Source organism: Suncus etruscus, chromosome 3 (genome assembly GCF_024139225.1).
Source record: "Suncus etruscus isolate mSunEtr1 chromosome 3, mSunEtr1.pri.cur, whole genome shotgun sequence".
NCBI lineage: Eukaryota > Metazoa > Chordata > Mammalia > Eulipotyphla > Soricidae > Suncus > Suncus etruscus.
Window position 1 is genome coordinate 78,383,871 of NC_064850.1, and position 25,393 is coordinate 78,409,263.

The following is a 25,393-nucleotide window of genomic DNA, read 5'->3' on the forward strand; positions in this document are numbered from 1 at the left end:
GGCCTGGACTTTTGTTTTTGGGTAGACATTTGATTACTGTCTTAATTTCCTCAATAGTGATGGGTGTGTTTAGATATGCTACATCCTCTTCATTCAACCGTGGAAGATTATGAGTCTAAAAATTTATCAATTTCTTCCAGATTATCATTTTTAGTGGCATAGAGTTTCTCAAAGTAGTTTCTGATTACCCTTGAATCTCTACTATATCAGTAGTGATCTCTCTTTTTTCATTCATAATACGAGTTATCAAGTTTCTCTCTCTCTCTCTCTCTCTCTCTCTTTCTTTTTTAGTTTTGCCAGTGGTCTATCAATCTTGTTTATTTTTTCAAAGAACCAACTTCTGCTTTCGTTGATGTTTTGGATTGTTTTTTGGGTTTCCACTTCATTGATTTCTGCTCTCAGCTTTGTTATTTCCTTATGTCTCCTTATTTTTGGATCCTTTCATTGAACACTTTCTAATTCGATGAGCTGCTTCATTAAGCTATTCAGGTATGCCCCTTCTTCTTTCCTGATGTGTGCTTGCAAAGCTATACATTTTCCTCTCAGTACCGCTTTTGCTGTGTCCCATAGGTTCTGATAGTTTGTGTCTCCATTGTCATTTGTTTTCAGGAAGGTTTTGATTTCCTTTTTGATTTCATCTCGGACCCACTGGTTATTCAGTATTAGGCTGTTTAACTTCTAGGTACTAAAGTTTTTCTTCTGTGTCCCTTTGTAGTTCACATATAATTTCAGGGCCTTGGGGTCAGCGAAGTTAGCCTTCAAAATTTCAATCCTCTTGATATTATGGAAGTATGTTTTATGTGCTAGCATGTAGTCTATCCTGGAGAATGTCCCATGTACATTAGAGAAGAATGTGAAATAGAGCCCAGGATTCAAGAGCCCCCCACTGAGTGGGAGAAACTATTCAACCAATACCCATCAAATAAGGTGCTAATCTCCAAAACATACAAGGCACTGACAGAACTTTAAAAGAAAAAAACATCTAATCCCATCAAAAAATGGGGAGAAGAAATGGACAGACACTTTGACAAAGAAGAAATACAAATGGCCAAAAGACAAATGAAAAAATGCTCCACATCACTAATCATCAGGGAGATGCAAATCAAAACAATTATGAGGTACCATCTCATGCCACAGAGATTGGCACACATCCCAATGAATGAGAACAAGCAGTGTTGGTGGGGATGTGGAGAGAAAGGAATTCTTATCCACTGTTGGTGGGAATGCCGTCTAGTTCAACCTTTATGGAAAGCAATATGGAGATTCCTCCAAAAACTGAAAATCAAGCTCCCATACAACCCAGCTATATCACTCCTAGGAATATACTCTAGGAACACAAAAATACAATATAAAAATCCCTTCCTTACACCTATATTCATTGCAGCACTATTTACCATAGCAAGACTCTAGAAACAGCCAAGATACCCTTCAACAGATGAATGGCTAAAGAAACTAGTACATACATATACTCAATGGAATATTATGCCGCCGTCAGGAGAAATGAAGTCATGAAATTTTTCTATACATGGATGTACATGGAATCTATTATGCTGAGTGAAATAAGTCAGAGAGATAGAGAAAGACGCAGAATGGTCTCACTTATCTATGGGTTTTAAGAAAAAGGAAAGACATTCTTGCAGTAATAACTTTCAGACACAAAAGAGAAAAGAGCTGGAAGTTAAATCTCACCTCATGAAGCTCACCACAAACAGGGATGAGTTTAGTTAGAGAAATAACTTCGTTTTGAACTATCCTAATAATGAGAATGTATGAGGGAAATAGAAAGCCTGTCTAGAGTACAGGCGGGGGTTGGGTGGGGAGGAGGGAGACTTGGGACATTGGTGATGGGAATGTTGCACTGGTGATGGGTGGTGGTTTTTACATGACTGAAACCCAAACACAATCATGTATGTAATAAAGTTGTTTAAATAAAAAAAAGTTAGTATGTTTTATGGTTTTTTTTGTTTGTTTTTGGATCACACCCAGCAGTGCTCAGGGGTTACTGCTACCCTCAGAAATTGCTCCTGATAGGTTCAGGGGACCAATGGGATGCCGGATTTGAACCACTGTCCTTATGCATGCAAGGCAAATGCATTACCTCCATGCTATTCTCCGGCCCCAAAGTAAGATATCTATTTCAAGACATCAAGAAATTGTAGTTGGGGAGAAACTCCATTTGGATTCCTGGACACCTGAGAGCTTTCAGGTATGATTAATAAGTATAAAGTTAGCCTTAAAAATGCCAGGTATGTACTAATTTAAATGAGGAAAAATGGAGAGTACCACCCACCTGAGGTTTCTCCTCATGCCTGCCTCCTGGATTTAGAGGGAGTCTATTTAAAAGAACCAATAAATGACAATCAAACAGCAAAACAAACAAACAAACAAACCAGGTATGGCCTAACTACCTCTCCCATCACAAAAAGAAATGTACATACAATATCTGATTAGAATGAGAATGAAATAGAAGACAGAGGTTTAACAAGAAAGCTCAGAACCTTCATATCAGCTAAATCTTTTAACCTGGAGAGACATACAAATATAACTTTAAAATGAAGAACCTTCATTTATTTGTGATATATACATTTTTTTTAGGGCTACAAACAGCTATGCTCAGGGATTACTCTTGTTCCTGTGCTCAGAACTTATTCCTGGAGGGCTTGAGACACCATATGGGATGCCACGGTTTGAACTGAGTCAGCCATGTACAAATGTCCTACACACTGTGCTATTGCCCCAGCCCCAATCTGTGATATATTCTAAGCACACGCTGATACCCTATTACCCTATTTTATTGTAGCCCTACACTACAGCTTTCTCCATGTTTCCCTTCATATTTTTTTTTTAGTGAAAAAGAAAACTCTATGTATTCCCTCTTTCACTAGAAAATCATGGACTAAAGGGTTGCAGGGTGAAGAGGATAACACACACATCTACTCAAAAACTGTGATACTGACAGAACTGTTCGTCTTTTGAAAGCTCAAGAACATTCTGACTTACATTTATGAAATAAATTTTGTTCTTTAACGGAGCTGGATTCTTTTATAAAAAGTGTTCTGAGTTTGCAAGCGAACTAAGGCAAAGCAATAATAACAACAATGAACTTTGAAAGGTATGTATCCACACAAAATGCTTGTTTTGGAATTCTAAGATATCCAATTGCTCTTACATCAATAGGACTAATGAGTGACATGAAAATAAAAGTCTTAAAAGTAATCTAAAAAGAATAAAATCCAGAAATGAAACAAATCGGGAACAGATGGTTAGTGAACTCCTAAAGCTGGGATATTACAGCAGTGTAACTTAGGGGGAGAATGTCTTTGGGAATTAAACAAAAGAGTATAATCATAATAAAGGTATCTTTGGAAAAGAGCTTACTAGAGTCTGAGATTTGTTTCTTTAGTCAGTTCAGCTAATGAGAAGGATAGAATTGGGAAATTAATTATACGAAACCAAAACAAACCCATAGAATAAAGTGGACTATAATTTTCCACCAAAACCCAAGGGAAACTAAGAGTCAGACAGATATAAGATGTTTTCAAAAGAATGAAAGATGGTTATATGGCCTCCAAAGGAGGAATAGAAAGGTTAAGTGCTGCTTTTGTCAAAAGCAATTCTTCCAGAGTGCTAAATTAGTGACACCACTCTACCCACATCTGGAAAATAAGCCTGGGTGATTCTCAATTTTTCTGATCTATTCCAGAACTCAGAATGTCTGATGTAAAGACCACATTGTTTCGCTTGACACTATTTCTGTTCTCAGAACAATTATTGTGCTCACAAAATTACTAAAATAAACAAATGAACTACCTTGCATATTTTAAAATCAAGCTATCATCAGTTATGGTTAATTGAGGGAGTTAAGGACAGCCAATAGCTCAGTAATTCCATTTCTTTCCCTGCAAAAACTTCAGTACAGAAAATGCTTAACAATGGAAAGCAGTACCTTTCCCAAGATGGTTTCATCAGGTAGCCAGCTCCCTAAATCAAACTGTGTGTCAGGCTTCTCTGGCCTTATACCTGCCCTCTCCTGCTATTCTCAATCTTTCCAGACCTGTGTTAGGATGTCCTCTGCCATAGCTACCCATTAACTGAAAACAGATACAGAGGAAAGGATATCTAAATATCCACAGATCGACTTACACAACACTGCAAGTAACTGCCATTCTTGTCTGTTAATTTTTTTTTACTTAACCTTTGATAGTAATGGTCAATAAGAGAAGAGCTTGAGAATACAGAAAACTTTTCTACTTCTTTTGGAAAAGAAAGTGACAAAGGAGGGCTGGAGAGATAGCATGGAGGTAAGGAGTTTGCCTTGCATGCAGAAGGACAGCAGTTCGAATCCCAGCAACCCACATGGTCCCCCGAGCCTACCAGGAGTGATTTCTGAGCATAGAGCCAGGAGTAACCACTGAGCGCTGTCGGGTGTGACCCAAAAACCAAAAACCAAAATAAACAAACAAAAAAAAAATCCAAGAAATTGACAAAGGAGAAATAGAAAAAGGCTCTGAGAGAGATAGAGAATCTGTGAGCAAGTGCAAAGTAAAATGCCTGCCCAGGGGCCGGAGAGATAGCACAGCGGTGTTTGCCTTGCAAGCAGCCGATCCAGGACCTAAGGTGGTTGGTTCAAATCCCAGCATCCCATATGGTCCCATGTGCCTGCCAGGAGCTGCTTCTGAGCAGATAGCCAGGAGTAACCCCTGAGCTCCGCCGGGTGTGGCCCAAAAACCAAAAAAAAAAAAAAAAAAAAAAAGCCTGCCCAGGCAGGGGAGGGTGTACTGTAAGTAAGGAAAGATAAATATATATGTGTGTGTGTGTGTTTGTGTGTGTGTGTGTGTGTGTGTGTATATATATATATATATATATATATATATATATATATATATATATATATATATATATATATACACACCTATATACTCTCAAGTATAGGCTGAATTTTTCTGGCACAAAATTTGTGCTGAAAAATTCGAACTCAGCTTATATTCGAGTCATACAGGTTATTTGATTCAGCGTGCACAAGGAATCAAATGCAAGTAGTCTCCAGTCATCTTCTGTTGTCCGCTGGAGGGGGCGGTGCTTCAGCCCAGTCCACAAGTCAATGCTTGAGCTGAAGAGGTAGGCAGCTGTCCTGAACTATATGCCACTGAACTAGTTAACCCACAATAGTCTGCACTTTGTATGAGACTGACAGAAGTGATGATGATGTCTGTGCTGATACCCTCACATCAGATACAGCTGAAGCTCTTTTTGGACATACAGATGAGGAGGAGGAGGAATCCAGTTTTGAAGGATTTTAACCTTTGTGATTTAGCTTTATTACCTGTTAAGCTATGGCTTTCTGCACTTTAAAGTTTTAAAGTTATTATTGCTAGTTTACAGTTTTTCTTTAGCAATAAATATTGAAAAACATTTAACCTACTGATTCCTCATTATTGTAATTGTTTTGGATATATATTTTTATTTTTGAAATTTACCAGTGGCTGCTGCATTTTCCACCTCAACCTATACCTGAGTCACTAAGGTTTCCCAGTTTTTAGGGTAAAACTGGGGGATCGGCTTATACTTGGGTCGACTTATACTCTTTCTCTCTTTCCATATATATATGGAAAGAGAGAAAAAAGAAAAATGTATGCCCCCAGAGGCAGAAACGTGAGAGGGCATCAGGGAGGGAGAGGGGAACTGGGGTCATTGGTGTGAGGAAATATGTACTGGTGGAGTGCAACTTCATCTGTAGAAAGATAAAAACAACTGTATTATGAATAACCTTGTAACCATGGTGTTTGACCAGGTAGTGATTAAGAAAAAATAGGCTCTTGGAAATAGCAACCTATTTTTCTACATTCTTGTCTTCCTGCCTTTTTTCCTGCTTATAATTTCACAGCTGCCTTCGTAGCCCATCAACCTTTATCCACCTCTCCTATTCCACATCACGCTTTCTTCTGTGTATACTGTATAATAGTAGCCAAGTCATGTATATTAAGCAATCATTATATGCTGCTGACTTTTTAATAAAACATTAAAATACAAAGTGCAGTTATTAGCCATACTAATTTTACCAGGCACACATAAAAATCTATTTTAAATGATCCATAAGCATTAACAATTACACTTTACGCTTTTTCAGAATTTTGCTTATTGAGATGTTATGTTATGCTACATTTATTTTGTTATGTTATACGTTCCACCTGGGATGGAACTAGGGTCTCACACATACAAGTCATGCACGGCAGACCATAAAAGCAGCAGCCCTTAGACTTTAATTTAAAAGAGCAGAGAACCTGGTCATGAGAATGAAAATAGCTGCTGGTGGTCCAGTTATTAAACATTGCTGGTAAAATAGTAACAATTTTATTTTGCTTTGTTTTTAAAGCTACACCCAGCTCTGTTCAGGGGTTGTTACTCCTTGTTCTTGGGCTCAGGAATTACTCCCCAGCAGGCTCAGGGGATCCAATGAGATGCGGGAGATCAAAGCCAGGTTGTCTGCGTGCAACACAAATGCCCTACCTGCTGTGTTATTGCTCTGGTTCAATAATAATGCTACTTCTAACCTATTTTAAAATGGTTTTCACTATATCATCCACGTTTAGTACTGGAGGGGGGCAGGATAATGGTGAATTCAAGATGGCTGAATTCGGAGATCCTAATGCTGTCTTTAAAACAGTTTTGCAAAAAAGTTATGGTGGGTGGGGGGTGGGCACATGAGGATTGAAGAGACAGTACAGGAGTTTGAGTCCCTCTTTGCACACAGCTAATCCTGATTCGATTACCAGAACCACATATGGTTTCCCTGAGCCCTGCCAGGAGTGATCCCTGAGCACAGAGCCAGGAATAAGCCCTGAACAATACTGAGTGTGGCCTACCTCTCCATTAAATAATTGAATAAAAACAGTAATGGGGCTGAAGAGATAATAGAGGAGTGAAAAACATCTGCATTACTTGTAGCCAGCCTAAATTTAGTCTTCTACACCAAATAAGGTCTTCGGTGCACAGTCAGGGAACACTCATGAATACAGATTCAGAAGAAAGCCCTGAGAACCACTAGGTACAACCCCCAAAACAAACAAAACTAGTAATTAAAGTTATTTAGAGTAATGTAAACAAGTGCTAATACAAAAACTAATTAAAGCTAATTAATCAATACTGTAAATACGGCATTCCTCCAGATTAAAATTCCTGAGGAAAAAGACTGCTATGTTTTTTTTGCTAATTGAAGAGGAAAAGTCAAAATTGAGTTGCTCACTGACCACCATCTGCCAGAGTAAGAATTCAGTAGAATATCAATCTGTAGAAGCTGGTAGAATCACTCTTCACATCAGACCTGCCCAGTCTTTACAATTCAGCATTGCACACAAAGGCTGCTTCTTATACTTTCCACCTAAGTGACAAGGCCAAAGGCACAAGTCTCCTGATTTGGTATTTGAACAGTGTAGTTTCCTTTTTTGTTTATTTGTTTGCTTTGGAAGTGTAATTGGAAGAGGAAAATCATTCTTTCATGACAAAAGGATAGCAAAATAACTAGGAGATAATAAAAACCAGGTGTGTTTACAAGCAGAAATACACTTCCAAGCAAATTTTATTCCTGGTTTAGCTTTCAGGAATTTTATACAATAAAAATTTGGAGCTGCATCATATGCTCAAGATATTATATATATTAACATTAAAAGGTCATATGGTGAAATTTTTTTCTACATAGAAAATTATGTTAGCAAAGCTAATTAGTGGCAGGGCCAAGAACAGGGAACCTCAATCTCGCTTCAGCCAAAGCCAATCCTCACTAGTGAGGGCTCACAAGCTCCAAGTGCTAGTTAATATGGGTTAGGGAAATGCTCTCAACAACAGTGGATGAAGTGAGTTCAGTAGACCCTCAGAAATATCACAATCAATCATTAATCCCAATGTTCCTGGTATAGCCACCATTCTAGCAACTTTTTGGAAAAAGAAAAAAAAAAAAGCCATTTCAAACCTGCCCAAAGTTGTTGCACCTCAACCACTCCAGAGCAAATGAAAGAAAGAGACAAAATTCATTGGCAAGAGAGCCAGGTATTGCACTGAGAAAGGCACTTCTAGTATCAACATTTTATACTGCCCAAAAAGACACCATCTTTATTATTCATTTTAAGGATAGAATTTTAAAAATTTAATATAAAGGTTAAAAACATTTATCATCCCAGGAGTGGGGGATGATTATTGCAATGCTTGGAAAGGAATTTTGAAAGGACCAAGGGACGGACACTCCAGTAACAAGTCAAAAAAGCTGAGAGTTCAAAGGTGTCTGCTCCAACTGCAACTCAACTAGGTAGGATAATCAATATTACATAAGCTTCCTTGTCTATCTTTGCCCCCCGCAAATATCATTCCAAATTTTTATAACATTCACTATTCACTAAATAATTTAACAACCATCTTTAATTTATTAAAATGCAAACGTATCAATTCTGCTACAGCTGAGTGGAGAAAAACATACCCCAGAAGAATCTGTTAATTTCATTATGATTACTGTGGCTGATTTTATTTTATAAGCTCATTATGCCTCTTTGCTACCCTTGTAGTAACCATATAACTTTAATTTTAGTGAATAAATCTGTATGTATGTGTTATAAAGTATGTTTAAGAGATGATTGTAGATGTGATTGTAGAATGGCCTTACACTTTCAGCAAATATTCTACATTTCCAATGAGTCCTCAGTTCTGATAAATTGAAAAGAAAATTAATGACAGGAAGAGTACATACTAGTCAGAAACTTCCCGAAAGATCTGACAATCTGCCATGAGCTAACAGTTATTACTCAAGCATACTAATTTACATCTGGATTCTTGATGTGTAAAGAATTAAAGCAGATGAATATTGTAACTCCAAAGAATAATTAGAGATCAAGAATTCTGATTTTACAACATTTTGATTTATATTCTGGACATTGGTACCATCATTTATGAATTCATTGGAATGGTCTAACCAATAACCCCAACTACAAAAGTGCTAAAAATGAACTGAAATTCAAAGTATACTTACTTTAGATAATATGGCAAATTTTTGTAAAATAAGCTCTTACAATATCTAAAATAACTTCAGGAGTGCTCTAGAGAAAATATTAAGCTAAATACCCCTGTTTGACACATAGTAAGTACATAAGAAATATTGTATGAGAAAAATAATAAGAACAGTCCTGGAAATAGTACAGGGTTTTCAAATTATTTTTAAAAAGGTAAAAATTCAGTTCTAAATATTTTCATTTTGTAAAGGTATTATTAAACATGTCAGGAATTTGTGACATGCTTTCAGTGCACTGAAAGCTTATCTGCAGATAGAAAAGTTGTGAAAAATATTTTATAATCCAATCATTAAATCATTGTCAGAAAGTTTATTAAATTCTTTTTGTTACATTTTTTTTGTTTCTAAACATTAGGTGGCTTCAGATATATATATATATATTGGGTTCTAAATTGGTAGCTCTTACGTAGATGTAGATGGCAGTACTAAAAAAAAAAAACTGGAGTTGTCATGCAGCTACAAATGTGGCAAAGTGATCCAGGAAATGCCAACACTATTACTGATACTGTTGCTTTGTTGAGGCATGTTTTCTGCTGCCAGCGCTTCTGAAAGTACAAGAGGTACAAGAGGTGGAGGCAAGGTGACTGCATTCACTCTAGAAAAGTCCTGGTGATGTCAGCCTAAATATTGGCATATCTGGAGTTTTGGCAAGATTGGTGTGTCTGCCAAGAGTCATAAAATAGTGGTGAAGATATTATTTTTGCTTTCCAGGGAATTTGGGAGTTTGTTGATGGATGTTTGCTCACACCTAGAATATTATTTCTCACCATTTTTTTTTAGTAGTCATCATAGTGGAATTTAAAATGATCCAGTGAATATCTTTTAAATGCAATCAAGATAAATGAATGAGTACTCTTCCAAAGGAAATTAGACAAATAGCTTCTTATCTGAGCACCAAAATTGGGTTTCCTACATCTAAAGTATTGCCAAGTGACTAACTTTAACAAACCATTTTCCTCTTTAGGAATGATTAGCCAACATTACCAAGAGTTTCCCCTCAGGGCTTACTTTGCGTATCACACCTTGGAACCAAATCAATAGATCATCCTAGTCAGTGGAATCACATCTGTTTGAATAGAAGAAATTTTTTAACTGCTCTTTCCTAAGAAAACATGGAAATTTTTGCTTCTGAGACTCTTGGCAAACATTGTGAAAGACTCTGTATGTCCTCCTTTGTTCATCTTTTTGGTGGCAGTGAGCAAAAAGAGAAATGAAATGACAATTTTTGCATGTTAAAGTATTTCTTGACTGCAGTGTTCATGCTAAATTGAACAATCCAAGCAGGGAGGAGTAGTCTACTGGAAGAAGAGGAGGTATGTTATTGCCAAAGTCTGTAAGGGAGATATTGGACCTTATTGTGAGGACAAGTGAGAAGATTCTAGAGACTTCTAGGAAGTAGTATTCATATAACTTAGTGGATAAATTGGAAAAATACTGGGTGATAATACTGGCTGACAGGAAGGATGCTTGAGCAAATGATAGTAATATGAATAAATATGCAGACATTTATATACACATATGCATAAATACACATATATGTTGGTAAATATGATTCAGATACTGCAATTACTTTTAATTCTAGTGCTATGACTTTAAGTGTCTAATGAGAGATTTTTTTGAAAGAGTTCCAAAGAAAGTAAAATGTAATTAAGTAAGAATTTTGAAAAAGTCATGAAAATAAAAGCTTTTATGTATTGACACTTTAAAGCAATTTAAAGCAACATATCTCTTCTGAAGAACTCAGATTTTAAAATACTTTTAAAATTACAAAATGAGCAATTAATCAGTAAGGTTTCTGAAGTTACTTTTGACAGCTAAATCCATCTACTCCATTTTTTTTTAGCATTGGTTAGTAGTTGAAAATACTCTGAGAAGAGCTGGGGGCCAAAGTATGATGGGTAAGATATTTGTCTTACAATCAGCTAATCAAGGATTGATCGCCAGCATCCTGAGCCCACCAAAAGCAGCTGCTGAATTTATAACAAGAGGAGTAATCCCTGAACATTGCTGGGTGTGGCCCCAAAAGTAGCAAATATTCTCTTCCATTAAGCATATATCTATTTCTTAATAATATTTTCAAAATTATATACTATATTCCCTGTAAATTTATCAGCAATATGAAATTGATTAAACTCAAAGATTTAGAATGCTCAAAAATTTTACAGTATTTTATACAAGTATGATTATTTTTACTTGTCTTTTGCAATGATGTTAACGATGATTTATAATATAGAGATTTTACTATCTTCCAGGCACTTTGCTGAATATTTTATAAGTGATAAGTGCATAATAGTGCATACTCAGAATAGCATTTAACTCTACTTTGTAGAGGAATAAGTTAAGAACCCAAGAAATTAATCTAATTTGCACAAGGTAGAAAACTAGTGAAAAATCACTGAATAACATGAATCTGTAGTCTGGGTAGATTTATTACCATGCTTCCCAATTACATTTCCGAAACAATGCAATGTGATCCTCAAGCAGATAGGCTCAGAGCACGCAATAAATTAAAAGAAAGACAATTACACATCTATTTATACATTCCTTTATTCAGACACTAAATACTTTTGAGTACCTGGTACTGTTTTAGGTACTTAAGATAGTGGAGAACAAAATAGCAAAACTGTTTTTTTGTTTTGTTTTGTTTTTTGGGTCACACCCAGCAATGCTCAGGGGTCACTCCTGGCTCTACGCTCAGAAATCGCTCCTGGCAGGCTCAGGGGACCATATGGGATGCCAGGATTCCAACCATCATCCTTCTGCATGAAAGGCAAACACCTTACCTCCATGCTATCTCTTCGGCCCCCAAAGTTAGTTCTTTCTGGAGGAGACAATCTACCAACAAGTAAGTGCAACAAAAAGAAGGAATTGCTAAGAATGAGTTCTTAGCAATATGTGAGTGGGATGACCCAAACACATCTCTTTGTTAGCAGGAGCTACATTCCAGTGTAGATTAGTTAGATTAGCATTCAGAGAGGCAAGTGTTGGATTTCACAGATGGGGATGTCATTGTAACCTTGACAAAAACAATCTCAATATAGTGATGGAGAATACAGTGAATTCAGGAGATAAAAGAAATGGGCAAACATGGAAAACTGTCTCAAGGAACTTAGTACTTAAGGGATAAAAAAGAAAAGATATAAAGGAATTGTTCACTTAAACAGAAAAGATTAACATCCTGAATGTTTATACAAAGAAGTAACAGGAAATTTTGATGATGAAAGCTAAGAGTTTTTAACCATGTTTTTAGGTATGTGGGAAGAAGTGAAAAAAGATGGGTAGCAATTAATGTACTATAGTAACAAGAAAAAAATAGTGACCGAGGAAGGGAGGGGAAAACCCTTCCTGGTTTTTGAGGGAGGTTAATAGCAGGGAGCTGTTCCTGGCTCTATACATGTAGGTCAGATACCACTAGTGTTCAGGGGACCATGTGGTTCTAGGGATAGAACATGGGTCTCCTATATGTTAACATCTCCCATGTGCTTAGCTCACTGAATTCTCTCTCTGGCTCCTATAAAGTACTTAACACTTGTGTTTTAAACCATCTAACATTTTTAGCTATGCTTAGTATTTATTTTCCATAATTATCAAGAAGAGTAAGTAACACTTATGAGATCACTTTGAAGATAGTGTATTATGTACTTTATAACTAAATAAAAAGGCTAATAACTATTAAATTTATCTTTATTATTGCCACAATTATTAACTATATGCAGCCCAAATTATATACCTCTACTTATTACATCTAATTTGACAGCTCCTTGGCATCAAGTAAAATGTAATTTGGTAGAGAAAAAGAACATTGTCAATTATGACAAGATTTGTTTCAGTTGTTTCTCGATGCAATTGGGGGGCATTAATTCTACAGAATCTATAAATCAAATCAATTATGATTTTTGTGTAAAGTCTTTGAAAATAGTGTTACATTCTACTAAATCAAATGCTTATCTTATAGTAAATGTGAAAATTCAATATCTGCTACGTTTCTTGCTTATCAAGTAAAAGGAGTAGATGCACTCAAATACTTGGACTTGCTGAGCAAAATTTATTTCCTCTATAAAAATAACCAATATTTAGACTTGTCCCTTTGAGACCAATGTTTTCAGATGAAATCAGGTACATCTAGGGTGGTATGGTCTTAGACACCATCAATGTTCTCAGATGCCTTAACACTGCTGTCCTCCTAGTTGATTTCTTTCCTTAACCATTTCAAGCCGCTACCATATCTTGTTCCAAACACACATTTCCTTCTCTATTTGGCAGAGATCCTTGAAAACTGTAGACTACATCAGGTTACCACTCTGATGCAACCCCTCACTGGCATTTTGTGGCAGAGTAAGAAAGCCCTTATGAGTCCTCTCAAACCAACCTCCTTACTACCAAAGGAGCATTCTGTTTCAGGACCACTCCCAACCTGTCTTCTACTCGGGATGCTTTTCTCTTTCTGTTCCTTCTACACAGAACATTCATTCCAAATTTCTTCACCTGATTGCCCTCTTATCATTTTTCTCCATTTAAATCATCATACCCTTTAAGAAAAATCCCTATGTCCCCAGTTTTAAGTTCTTTTTGATCCTTAGCTCAAAAAGTTCTATTGCTTCTGTGCATGTTCCTTGTCTTGCTGTTAAAATGATCTTTATTCCCTTATCAAAAGTATACAGAAAGTAGGAATTCACTAAAATTAATAGGAAGATAAATAATTTCAATTCCTTTTAATTTTTGTGGAAAAGGGTTGAGACTCTGTTGTCAAATATGGTTTCATCAGGCTTCTCGAAGAAATTTTCCTGATATTTATTCCTCCATACCTTAAAGTATATAGCAAATAATTCACTGATTTTATTTTAAGAAAAGAACAGATCTAAATATCCAAGCCACAGTCAACAAACATGAAATCAAGAATCCAAACTCTATCTACACTTTAAATGGGCCCGTTATATTGGCAGGCTGAGAGGCAAAGGGTGGTAATTGGGATAAACTTTGGGAACACTGGTGGAGGGATTGGCCCTGATTCACTGTCGTGCCTGAAACCCAACTATGAAGGAGTTTGTAAATCACAGTGGTTTCAATAAAATAAAATTAAATTAAAAAATTGTTTAAAAAAGTAACTTGGTAGGGCTGGAGTGGTGGCACAACAACGGTTGACCTAGGATGGATCGCAGTTCCATCCCCAGTGTCCTATATGGTCCCTCAAGCCAGGAGTGGTTTCTGAGTACATAACCAGGAGCAACCCCTGAGTGTTAGCAGGTATGGCCCCAAACCAAAAACCAAAAAAAAAAAAAAAAAAAAAAAAAAAAAAAAGAAAGAAAAGAAAAAAAAAGTAGTTGGGTGGATGTTTGGGGCCATATCCAGTGTTGCTCAAGCACTCTTCCTGGCTCTGTAATCAAAAGAGACACCTGCTCAGGAATCCATATGTGGGGAAGGAATTTAAACCAGGGTCAAGGTCAATGCAGTTATGTATGCGAGGTACTACCTCTCTAGTTCCATATTTCTTCATGGCAATTTACATTATAACAACTTTATATACAAAAGGTATATCCAATTATTTTATATATGTTTGGCAATGTACATTATCTAAAAGAACACAAATCAGGATAATATAAAAGAACTATAAAAGTCACTGATTCATTTTAATCACTGCTTCAGTGTTCTGAGATCACTTCCTGTGCTAGGAGGACTATATGTGGTAACAGGGAATAGAACCCCTTTCAACTGTATGTATGGCAGACTCCTTACCCACTGTATGATTTTTCTGGACTACATTTTTGTAGGTATTTAGAAAAACATCCCTTTAAAAAATCAAATAAAATCCAAGACTACAAATGTGGATAATAGAAATGCATTTATACTACAGATTATCTCAATGAAAATGTGCTCATCAAGAACCAATAAAATCAAAGCAAATGTTTACATAGCAAAAAATAAAATATATTATAGAACTTAGAAAATCACTACCAAGTACTGCCATATTATTCTTAGCCTTTATACCTCTACTAGTACTATGGAGGGTAATGACATACTCACTTTGCAGATCCAATGAAGTTTGCACACTTTGGGTGTGCACTTAATCACTTAAGCAACCTTTATGACTCTATTATATTGCTTTTAATCTACCAGTCCAGGCAAGTCAATGGAATAACATAGAAATTTACAAGCTGGAAAAGGTTCAAGAGAGAACACCTGGAAACTAAAATAAATATGATTTTTTGATTTTTTTTTTTGGGTCACACCCGGCAGTGCTCAGGGGTTATTCCTGGCTCCAGGCTCAGAAATTGCTCCTGGCAGGCACGGGGGACCATATGGGGCGCCGGGATTCGAACCGATGACCTCCTGCATGAAAGGCAAACGCCTTACCTCCATGCTATCTCTCCAGCCCCGATTTTTTGATTTTTTAATAAGAGAAAAGATGGTACGTGTAATTAATTTCTTGAGAATCTACTAAATTCAAAGAGTTCTGACAACTATTATCATCTAATCCTCTCCAAAAAATCTGTAGTAAGTTTACATGAGGAAATAGATTCAGGCAATTTGACCTATATAAGGTCAGAGAGAGGCAAATATATGAAATATAATTATTTTAAAGTTACAATTTTATGCAGTTATGTACCTTATATGGAAGCCTACATGTATTAATCAAAATACATGCATAAAATCCCCTATCCTGTTGATCTTATTTCTTTAATTTTAAAGTAAATGATTCCTTTAAAAAAATATAAAACTCCGAAATGAAAGACATTCTTGCAATAATAATTTCCAGACACAAAAGTGAAAAGAGCTGGATGTTCCAGCTCACCATAGGAAGCTCACCACAAAGAGTGATGAGTTTAGTTAGAGAAATAACTACATTTTGAATTTTCCTTATAATGAGAATGTATGAGGGAAATGGAGAGCCTGTTTAGAGTACAGGCGGGGGTTGGGTGGGTAGGAGGGAGACTTGGACATTGGTGATGGGAATGTTGCACTGGTGATGGGTGGTGTTCTTTACATGACTGAAACCCAAAAACAATCATGTATGTAATCAAGGTGTTTAAATAAAAAAATAAAAATTAAAAAAATAAATAAATAAAACTCCCTTTCTTCTAAAAGCTCCTCAATGGTATATCTTTGCTCTCACAATGAGAAAGATTAAAATTAATGAACTTTTTCTTCTGGACTGCCACAGAAGGATGCCCATATATACTGCTAGATTAAAAAAAAAAAACAACACCATGAAGGGGACCGAAGAGATAGCATGGTGGTAGGGCATTTGCCTTGCATGCAGAAGGATGGTGGTTCAAATCTAGGCATCCCAGATGGTCTCCCAAGCCTCCAGGAGTGATTTCAGAGTGCAGAGCCAGGAGTAACCCCTGAGCACTGCCTGGTGTGACCCAAAGACCAAAAACCCAAAAAAAAAAAATTGCCATGAAGATGCATATAGTAATATGATATATGCTCAACATGATGTCACAGAAATAGATTTTCCATCTAGATTAATTCTATTTTAATTTTCCCTTCAATTAGAAAACTATATTTAAGACATTATCTTAAATCTTGAATTTCATTTAATATTTCCATCAAAAGTAAGAGTTCCTACCAAAATTGTATTTGAAAATCACTGGACATGGGGCTGAAGCCCCAGTGGCAGGGTGTTTGCCTTGCACCCTGCTGATCTGGAAGGCCTGGATTCAATCCCCAGCATCCCATATGATCTCCTGAGACTGCCAGAAGCAATTTCTAAGTGCAAAGACAGGAGTAACTCCTGAGTGCCACCGGGTATGGCCCAACTCCCACCCACCCAAATAAAAAAAAAAAAAAGAAAAGAAAAACACTGATAGTACTATCTGATTTGGTGGACATGGAATCTACACAACACAGATAATTTTTTCTAAATGTTTATACTGAAATGCATTGCTGTCAAGTTTGATACATATTATATACATATTACATAATATGTATATTACTAAAATGTTTATTATATTAATGAAATAATGCAAATTATATTATGTAATACAGACCAATTAAAAATTAAATGAGTTAAGCTTGATTTAACTTGAATGACCAATCATTCTACTGATGACACAGAAAGAGAATAGTTATCTATAGGTTTGGAAATGAGATCAATGGATTATTTAAAATATATTCATTTGGCATTTAGATACCTTGAAAGAACTGCTAGCAACACATTAAAACATTATCCTAGAGTTTTAAAAGTGGGTCTACTGAAGCTAAAAATGGACAGAGCTGCAAAGTATGGCTAAATTACCATATTTTCCGGTGTATAAAATGACCCCCTAATTTTGCAGTTAAGTATGCTAAATTACCGTATTTTCCAGCACATAAAATGACTGGGCGTATAAGACGACCCCTAATTTTGCAGTTAAAACATAGGCTTAGGCCTATATTCGCTGTATCAGACAAAATGTTCCTGTGCTGCAACAGTATGTACCAAGTGAGTCAATCACAACAAGCAAAGGTTCAAAGGTTATACTGTAATAGACTTCCTCTCTGAATCTGGCCAATCTGAGCAGGCTTTTTATAGTGTAGGTTCGGGTACAGAACACTGTCTAATTTGCATGCATAAAAAGCCTGCTTGGATTGGCTGAGTTGGAGAGGCGGTCTGAGCAGCCTTGCAGTGATTGGTGCAGGATCGAGTTGGAAAATTTGTTTTGTGGCAATATCCAGACAATTTTCATTTAGCGGCATATCGAAATGATTTTCCGGATATACTCGGCGTATAAGATGACCCCCGATTTTCAGTTGACTTTTTTTTTGTTTCAAAAGTCGTCTTATACGCCGGAAAATACAATAAACCTGAGTTTGATTTATTCCTTGGTTAGAAAGTGTATATACAGATATATATATATATATATACATACTTGTATCCTTCCATATATACTTATATATACTTATATATGAATATATATACACATATATATGCCTCTTCATCCCTAATCTATTTCAGAATAACCAGGAGACAGCTTAGTTCAAATTTTTGATTTGAAACCTTAACACCAATATCACAAAGGTTATACCATTTGTATCATTAATACTTGTACTTCAGCTGCAAAATTAATCAGATGCATGCATTCCACAACTCAAATCTGGCTTTAATATATAACAATCTGTGGTCAGCACTATTTGTAGTAAATCTAAGTAAATTCAACAAATATTTATGGAATACTCTGGTTTAATGTATGCTATGAGGTTTATAAAGCCCATAATGATCTGTAGAGAACAAATTTGGCTATTAAAATTTGGCACTTAAAATTGGGTGAAGGAAACACACACAATTTACTCTGATATCATGCACAATCTGATAAAGAATATATGCACCTGGCAGGAGAATATAAAGTGAGGAAATAGAATGTAGAGGTACAAAAACTCTAGTTTGGGTAGTAAGAAACTCTAGTATCAGTAGTAGTAGAAACTAACATTTCAAGTTAAGCAAGATTTGGCTGTATAGTAACAGGACAGGCACATAAATAATATGCATTGAAGGGCAGTAGAGTGATGTTTGCTTCTATTACAAAATAACAAGATCAAGAAGGAAAGGGAGGGTGAGCTCAGATCAATGCTGGCTTTAAATGAACAGTGGTCCATTCATGAGTAAGAAAGAAAAAGAAATTGCTTCTAATTGGCACTCTCCTCACTTCAGGATTAAAAGTAAATAGCATTCATTTAAAAATTTATGTAAGAACATATTTAATATTTGTATCATTTAAAATAGACCTTTTATTATATTCAACTAAGTCCTCAGTTTTGGGGTGGGTGTGGTCTGTGAATTTTCTTAGAATTAAAAATTAAAATCAGTGAAAATTATGTGTCAAATTACATGATTAGGGTGCTGCGAAGTCAGCAAAAAAATTATATTGTCCTAGAATAGAGAAAAGACTAGGTAAAGTCTTCAGAAGGGCAACTCTGAATAATGTATCAATACCAGTTGGGAAGTTCCAAAATTTCCACTTCTCATCCATCTCACAGTTTCAAGAATTTATTGTTCCAAATGCAACAATAATGCTGGATCACAAATGTTCCAAGGGCCGAATGGATGGCACAGCAGTAGGGGGTTTGCCTTGCATGCAGCTGACCCAGGATGATCTCAGTTCAGACCATATGATCCCCAGCATCCCATATGATTCCCCAAACCCAGGAGTGACTTCTGAGTGCATAGCCAGGAATAAAACTTGAGCATCACCAGGTGTGACCCAAAATAAAAAAAAAAAAAGTTCCAAATGTTTCTTTTGAAGAAAGCAATTATATATATATAATCAGTAGAAATAAGTTCTTGTCCTAGTTCATTTTCAGAAAGATACAATATACAATTCCAAATAGCATCTCTTTGTATTAGCCCATCCACTGCTCTGCCTAGGACTCTCTAATAGGAGTCTCTAAACTGAAAAACTAGAGGACAGAAAACTCCAGCTTCAAATGTGACATAATAGGTTTATCATCACCAATCTCTACAGTATAAACCAAGGTAATTCCACAACTTACCATTCTAACACCATTTTCAAAGGCCTGTCGGGTGAGTGGAGCTGGCCCATCCACAGTCTTGCCATCATCATCAGGGCCCCAGCTCGCGCTATAAATGTGCACATGCTGGGGATTGAAGCTCACTGATTTCGCTTCAACCATATCAGTGACATCTCCATCCAACATTCTGACTCCTTCAAGAAAGAAAAGGGAAGTAATGTGATTGCAAAGACCTCTCTTGACAATGCCCAAATAGCCTTTACTGTATATAGTGTCAGCGGTTTGAGGGAAGATGTTTTTTTCTCATCTAGGCAAACACACTATCCTCCAGAAGATCATAAAGCAGACTTTCCAAAAATTTCTTTAGGAAACAAAAAGGAAGTTAGAATACATGCAAAAGAGTACAAATGAGTCTTTCTTTAATCCCTTGGCTTCTTTTGTAACTTTCTACATCCTCTCCCCTTTCTTCTTTCTGTCCTGAGTATAAGACAAAGGGAGCCTCTAGCAAATCTTCATTAGCTAACTTGTGTTATTAATTGATATCAAATATTCTGACCTTAGCAAGCTTACACAATGGAGAGGTGCCAAGTTATGCTGGTTTAATTTTGTCTCCAAATATTATCTACTCATCTGCAAAGATGATGTGAACGTAAAATACTTCTTTGCCAAGTTATTTTAGAAAAAAAAAGAAGAAAACACATCTTACACACTAAATAATTCTCAAGGTATTTTTAACCATATATAAGTCACTGATCTTCACTGAAGTGTACTTCTGATGGACATTTAAGGTGTATTTATAAACTTAATTTGCAAAAAATGATTTCTAAAATACTAAAAAAATAAATTGTAAGTCAACACTACACTTACCTTTTATTCTGGAGCTCACAATCACAATAGTAAAAAAGCACCTACAAAGCATCAAAATCTTAAGCTCCTTCAGTGTTAGCTAAAGGTATCAATTAAACTAATTTTTATTTCATTGCCCTTAAAATGATCTTTATTACATAAGTCTACTAGTTAGGACAGCACTGTAATCTAGTAGAATTTAACATTTTAATTTTTTAGTTTTGGGCTACATCCAGTATTACTTAGGGGTTACCCCTAGCAGTGCTCACTAGAACATATGGGATGCTGAGGATCAAACCTGAGTTGGCCAGGTGCAATAGACAAGTATCTTAATCACTGTATTATTATTCTAGAACTAAATTTCATGTTTTAAATAACAAAATCCCAAAATAAATACTCTTGTCTGAGAAGAAAAATTTTAATAGAAATTGAAAAAAAATTTTTTTCCATTAGAGCCATATCTAGTATTGCTGCAGGGCTGCTCCTGGTGCTGCTGTGGGGGGTTTCTATAGTGCTGGGGTTAAATTTGTTTGGCTACATGCCAGGCAAGGGCTTTAACCCCAGTTCTATCTCTCCAGCCAGAAAGAATACTCCAAGAAACTATATCTTCTTTGTGCTTTTCAAAGGGTTTAACTGGTTTGTTTCTGTAGTTTAGGTAACATGTTTACAGTATTTTTAACAAGCATGGTCTTGATAATTGCTGTACCCCACTTCACCTATACCCTCCACCATTGTCCTCATACTACTTTAGTCCATCTCTGCAGTTTCCCTCTCTCTACTTCTGTTTGGTATTCTCAGTTTTGTAATCCAAGGCTTTTATTCACTCAATACTATAATTCAAAGAAGTTTAAAGTTTAATGTTAAAAGTTACAAATAAATAAAAATGGTATCATTTTTATAAGGATGATATGAATACTGCTCTAACAAATGCCCATAACTCTTAATATTTTGACACATTACCTTCAAAAAGGTATATATACTATATATAATCTATACATATATTATATGTGTATATATTTATATATAAATATATAATATATGTATATATGTGTATATATATGTGTATATATTTATATATAGTAGGAGAGATAGTTCAATAGTTAAGGTGTAAGGATATTGGCTGGCACACAACTAGTTCAGAAAGTTTGATCTCTGGCACTCATATGGTTCATTGAGCACTGCCAGGTATGGCCCACAAATATATAATTATGATATATATTCAATATATATAATTGAAATAAACACCAAATATAAACCCTCACAAACTATATATATATTATATATATATTTACATATATATATATAAATTAAATACTTAAGGTGCCTTTCCTCAAAAGAGCCCTGAACGATACTTGGCCACAAGGATTTAAAAATATTTACAATATTGTTTTCCATTTGCATATGGTTGTAGCAATAGGCTATAGAGTAAGTGTAAATGTGAAGGAAAGAATTTGCTTTTATTAGTGGATTTATACTGCTTTGGTTGAGCCCTAATTATATCTATAACATTTGAGTTTGTACATGTATATATTGGATCTGAAATTGGCAATAGTAAAAGCTACATGATGTGCCTATTAAAAAAAAAACTAGCCATTGGCTATTTAATTGCAATAAAAATAATTTTGGGTAAAGCCTAAGGCAAGGAAAATAATTTAGCTTTTATAGAATTTCAAGATGTTCTTTTCCACAGTGATATAAAGCCTGATGTTATAACTACTATCCCTTTCTGTACTAGGCACCAATTGCAGAGTTTAGTACAGATGCCAATGAGAACAATCTCAGTTTTGGGCATGGCTTTTGTTCCTGTTTGAAAGAAATGTGTGTGTAACACTGAAAGGTACACATCAGAAGTCTTAATGGAATATAATAACAGATGTTAAGATGGACATTTTACTGTCAGCCATATTAGACAAACATATGCCAATATTAGTTCCAAAAGGGTTCTGGAAACCAGTGAGCACAAACTCTTGGCTCATTTTGATATCCACATAAGTTTGTTTCCCATACCTCCAATCTTGGCATTAAAAGCAATTCCAACTGTGCAGTGTGAGTTGTTTGCTGCGGCTGCCACTTCTCCAGCACAGCGGGTCCCGTGCCTGTGGGAAGAACACACGTTTTCTAAAGCAAGACACTCCATTCTCACAAACTCAATACTGTCACTGCTACCACCCAGACTCCAAAGTGGGAAAGAAGAAGGGGGAATGCATCAAGCTGTTATTGTTTCTGCAACTCCCTAACAAAGTAGCACTTTGCCTGTAGAATGAAAACATTTAGCACTTCATCATATTTCATTTTAGATTATATTATTATATATCAAATTAATATTTTATATTATATATAAACATTTTATTTTTAATTATATTCTGGGTATTTTAGCTATCTTGATTTTCCAACTTGAAAATCTCCTAAAAGGCTAAATTCCAAAATACTTTTCTTTGTATTTTCTAACATCCAGTAACCAATATGGTAACCAAGAGCCAGTAGTATCTGGTTATTGGGAAGTAGAATGTGGCTAATATAATCTCATTTTACTCTTTAATTTTATTTAAAAACTTTTAAGTTCAAGTACCTAAAAGAATTAAAAAATGTAGGTATAAGAAGCTCATGAATGAAAATTTAAATATGTCAAAAATTCCAAATAAAATTGTCTTTTAAAATGAAATGTGTTACAAATACACAATGATTACCAAACTTTATGAAAAAGAATGTGAAAGATTATAATTGTTTTATACCAACTATACTAGAAATATTTAATAAGATACACACCAAAATTTGTTTTATTTGTTTTTTTATAAACCATTTTCTTTTTAAGATTTGGCTACTAGAAAACTTCCTTGAATGATATTCCATATTTTCTTGTCATATAACTTGCTTTATCAGAAAAATCTTTTAAATGAAATTTTCAGATAGACTAACCTAACCAAAACAGCAAAGAAATTTCATGTGTAAAGGATTATATAGTGTATAAAAGTTAATAAGAATACTAAGTTATAAAATTCTAAGTTACGACTGGGCACTCCAATTAATGACTATATGTCTTGGATGCAGAAGAGGAAAATGACAACCATTAGAGTGTATTTTTCACTATTGATGAAGTTGAGTACCCATTTCCTTTCCTTTTAGAGATGGGTTCACTTAAGGAGGTTCCAAATATACAGAGATTCATCAATGGCAATAAAAGAGTGATGAAAATATATTAATTTCAGTAGATTTTATTTATCCAGCACAGATGTTTTAGACCAATGGTCTTCAACTACAAATCCATGGGCCCATGGAGGTTCACATGTGTAGATACTTTGAAAACCAATGGTCTAATTGCAGAGATTATAGCTTCCAGACTTTAGACCAGTATGCAGACAGATTTTGATCCTGGGTGTGAAAAGGCTGAGATTACAATTGTTATGGAACTATTTCCTGTGTAACTGCAAATAACTTCCTGTGTACAATTATATGTATACAAGTTTATATAGGTATACAGGCAAATACACAAGTGAATACATACCAAGGAGATATTATGACCTGTACTTTCCACTTAGAAATGCCATATATACCTCTCTATGTAAATACAAATTGTTCTTTTTAATTGAATCACCATGAGATACAGATACAATCATACAGTATTTCAAAATCCATCCATTACATCACCAGTGTATGATTCCCTCCACCAATATTCTGGTTTCTTCCCAGTCCACTCCCTCAATTTGCCTCTATGGCAGAAACTTCCTCCCTCCCTCCCTGCTTCCTCCACTTCCTCCTTTCTCTCTCACACACCCATTTTTTCCTTTTATGCCTTGTTACTGAAAGGATAGCATGCATATTACTTTACCTCCTTTTAGTACTATACTAATCTATGCATCATTTAAAAGATTACTATTATATGAGTTATTAAAATGGCATATAGTATGCATGACTAAATATGCATAAACATTATAAGCTTTCCAATCAGTTCAGTATTCTGGAAATAAAACCAATTTTATTTTTACTAGAATTAACAAGATAATCTAAAGATATAAATGTGTATAGATATCTACATACATACACACAATTTCATGTAGATATCATTCTATGTATACAAGCTTATAGCTTGGCAAAATACCTAAAAGTAGAAGTGCTGGATAAAAGAGTATTGAATATATTGTTCCTGTTAATAGCAGGTGAAAGTTACTAAATCTAATAAAATGCAAGTCTGAGTAATTACTAACAAAACAGCAAATTTTTATGTATGAAGCTAAAGTTGACAAGTAAAGTTATATAGTAATGTAAAAATCAGAAAACTACCTGGACAAATCTTTCAAATTCTTCGCTTATGATTTAACGTTATATTTCAAGCAGACACAGAATAGTCTCACTAATCTATGGAATTTAAGAAAAATAAGAGACATTATGTAAAAATACCCTGAAACAATAGAGATGAGGGCTGGATGAGAGATGAGACCTATTATATGAAGCTTACCACAAAGAGTGGTGAGTGCAGTTAGAGAAATAACTACACTAAAAAATATCATGACAGTGGTGATGAGTCAGAGAAGTAGAATGCCTGTCTCGAATACAGGCAAGGTGTAGGAGAAGAGGGAGTTGGGGGGCATTGGTGGTGGGAATGTTGCACTGGTGAAGGATAGTATTCTTTTTATGACTGAAACCCAACTATAAACATGTCTGTAATCATAGTGTTTAAATAAAGGTATTAAAGATGTATATCAAATATAAATTGACTATCTCTTATCTTGTTAATAACCTCTTCATGCCCTTTGACTATAGTTCTTTGTCCTCTTACTGTATCTACTGCAAATACATTTCCAAATTAGTTATCTGGAATATAACAATCTTTTATAGCAATATTGGCTGTCATACAAAGTATTCTGATGGAATGACTTTGCTCTTCTATATTTGGTTTCACTATTTTAATGAGAAAAGCTGTCAAGTTTATTTTAAAAAAGCATTTTTTATAAGCCAAGATAAATTACTAATTTTTCTGATTCTAGATATGATTTTCTTTGGTTCTTCACCAGACCTTTATTGCCTATTACTTTGTGATGTAAGCTATTT

General features: G+C 35.2%; 1 protein-coding gene across 1 annotated transcript in view; it reads right to left on the reverse strand.

The window, feature by feature from the left end:
* PCSK5 (proprotein convertase subtilisin/kexin type 5) overlaps window positions 1-25,393 on the reverse strand; it is a 321,133-nt gene that overhangs the window by 133,894 nt on the left and 161,846 nt on the right. Inside the window, exons 6-7 of the mRNA XM_049769756.1 lie at window positions 22,355-22,443; window positions 19,523-19,695 (exon numbers count right to left, since the gene is read on the reverse strand). Of these exons, the coding sequence (XP_049625713.1) occupies window positions 19,523-19,695; window positions 22,355-22,443 (262 nt within the window). The remainder of the gene's footprint in view (window positions 1-19,522; window positions 19,696-22,354; window positions 22,444-25,393) is intronic.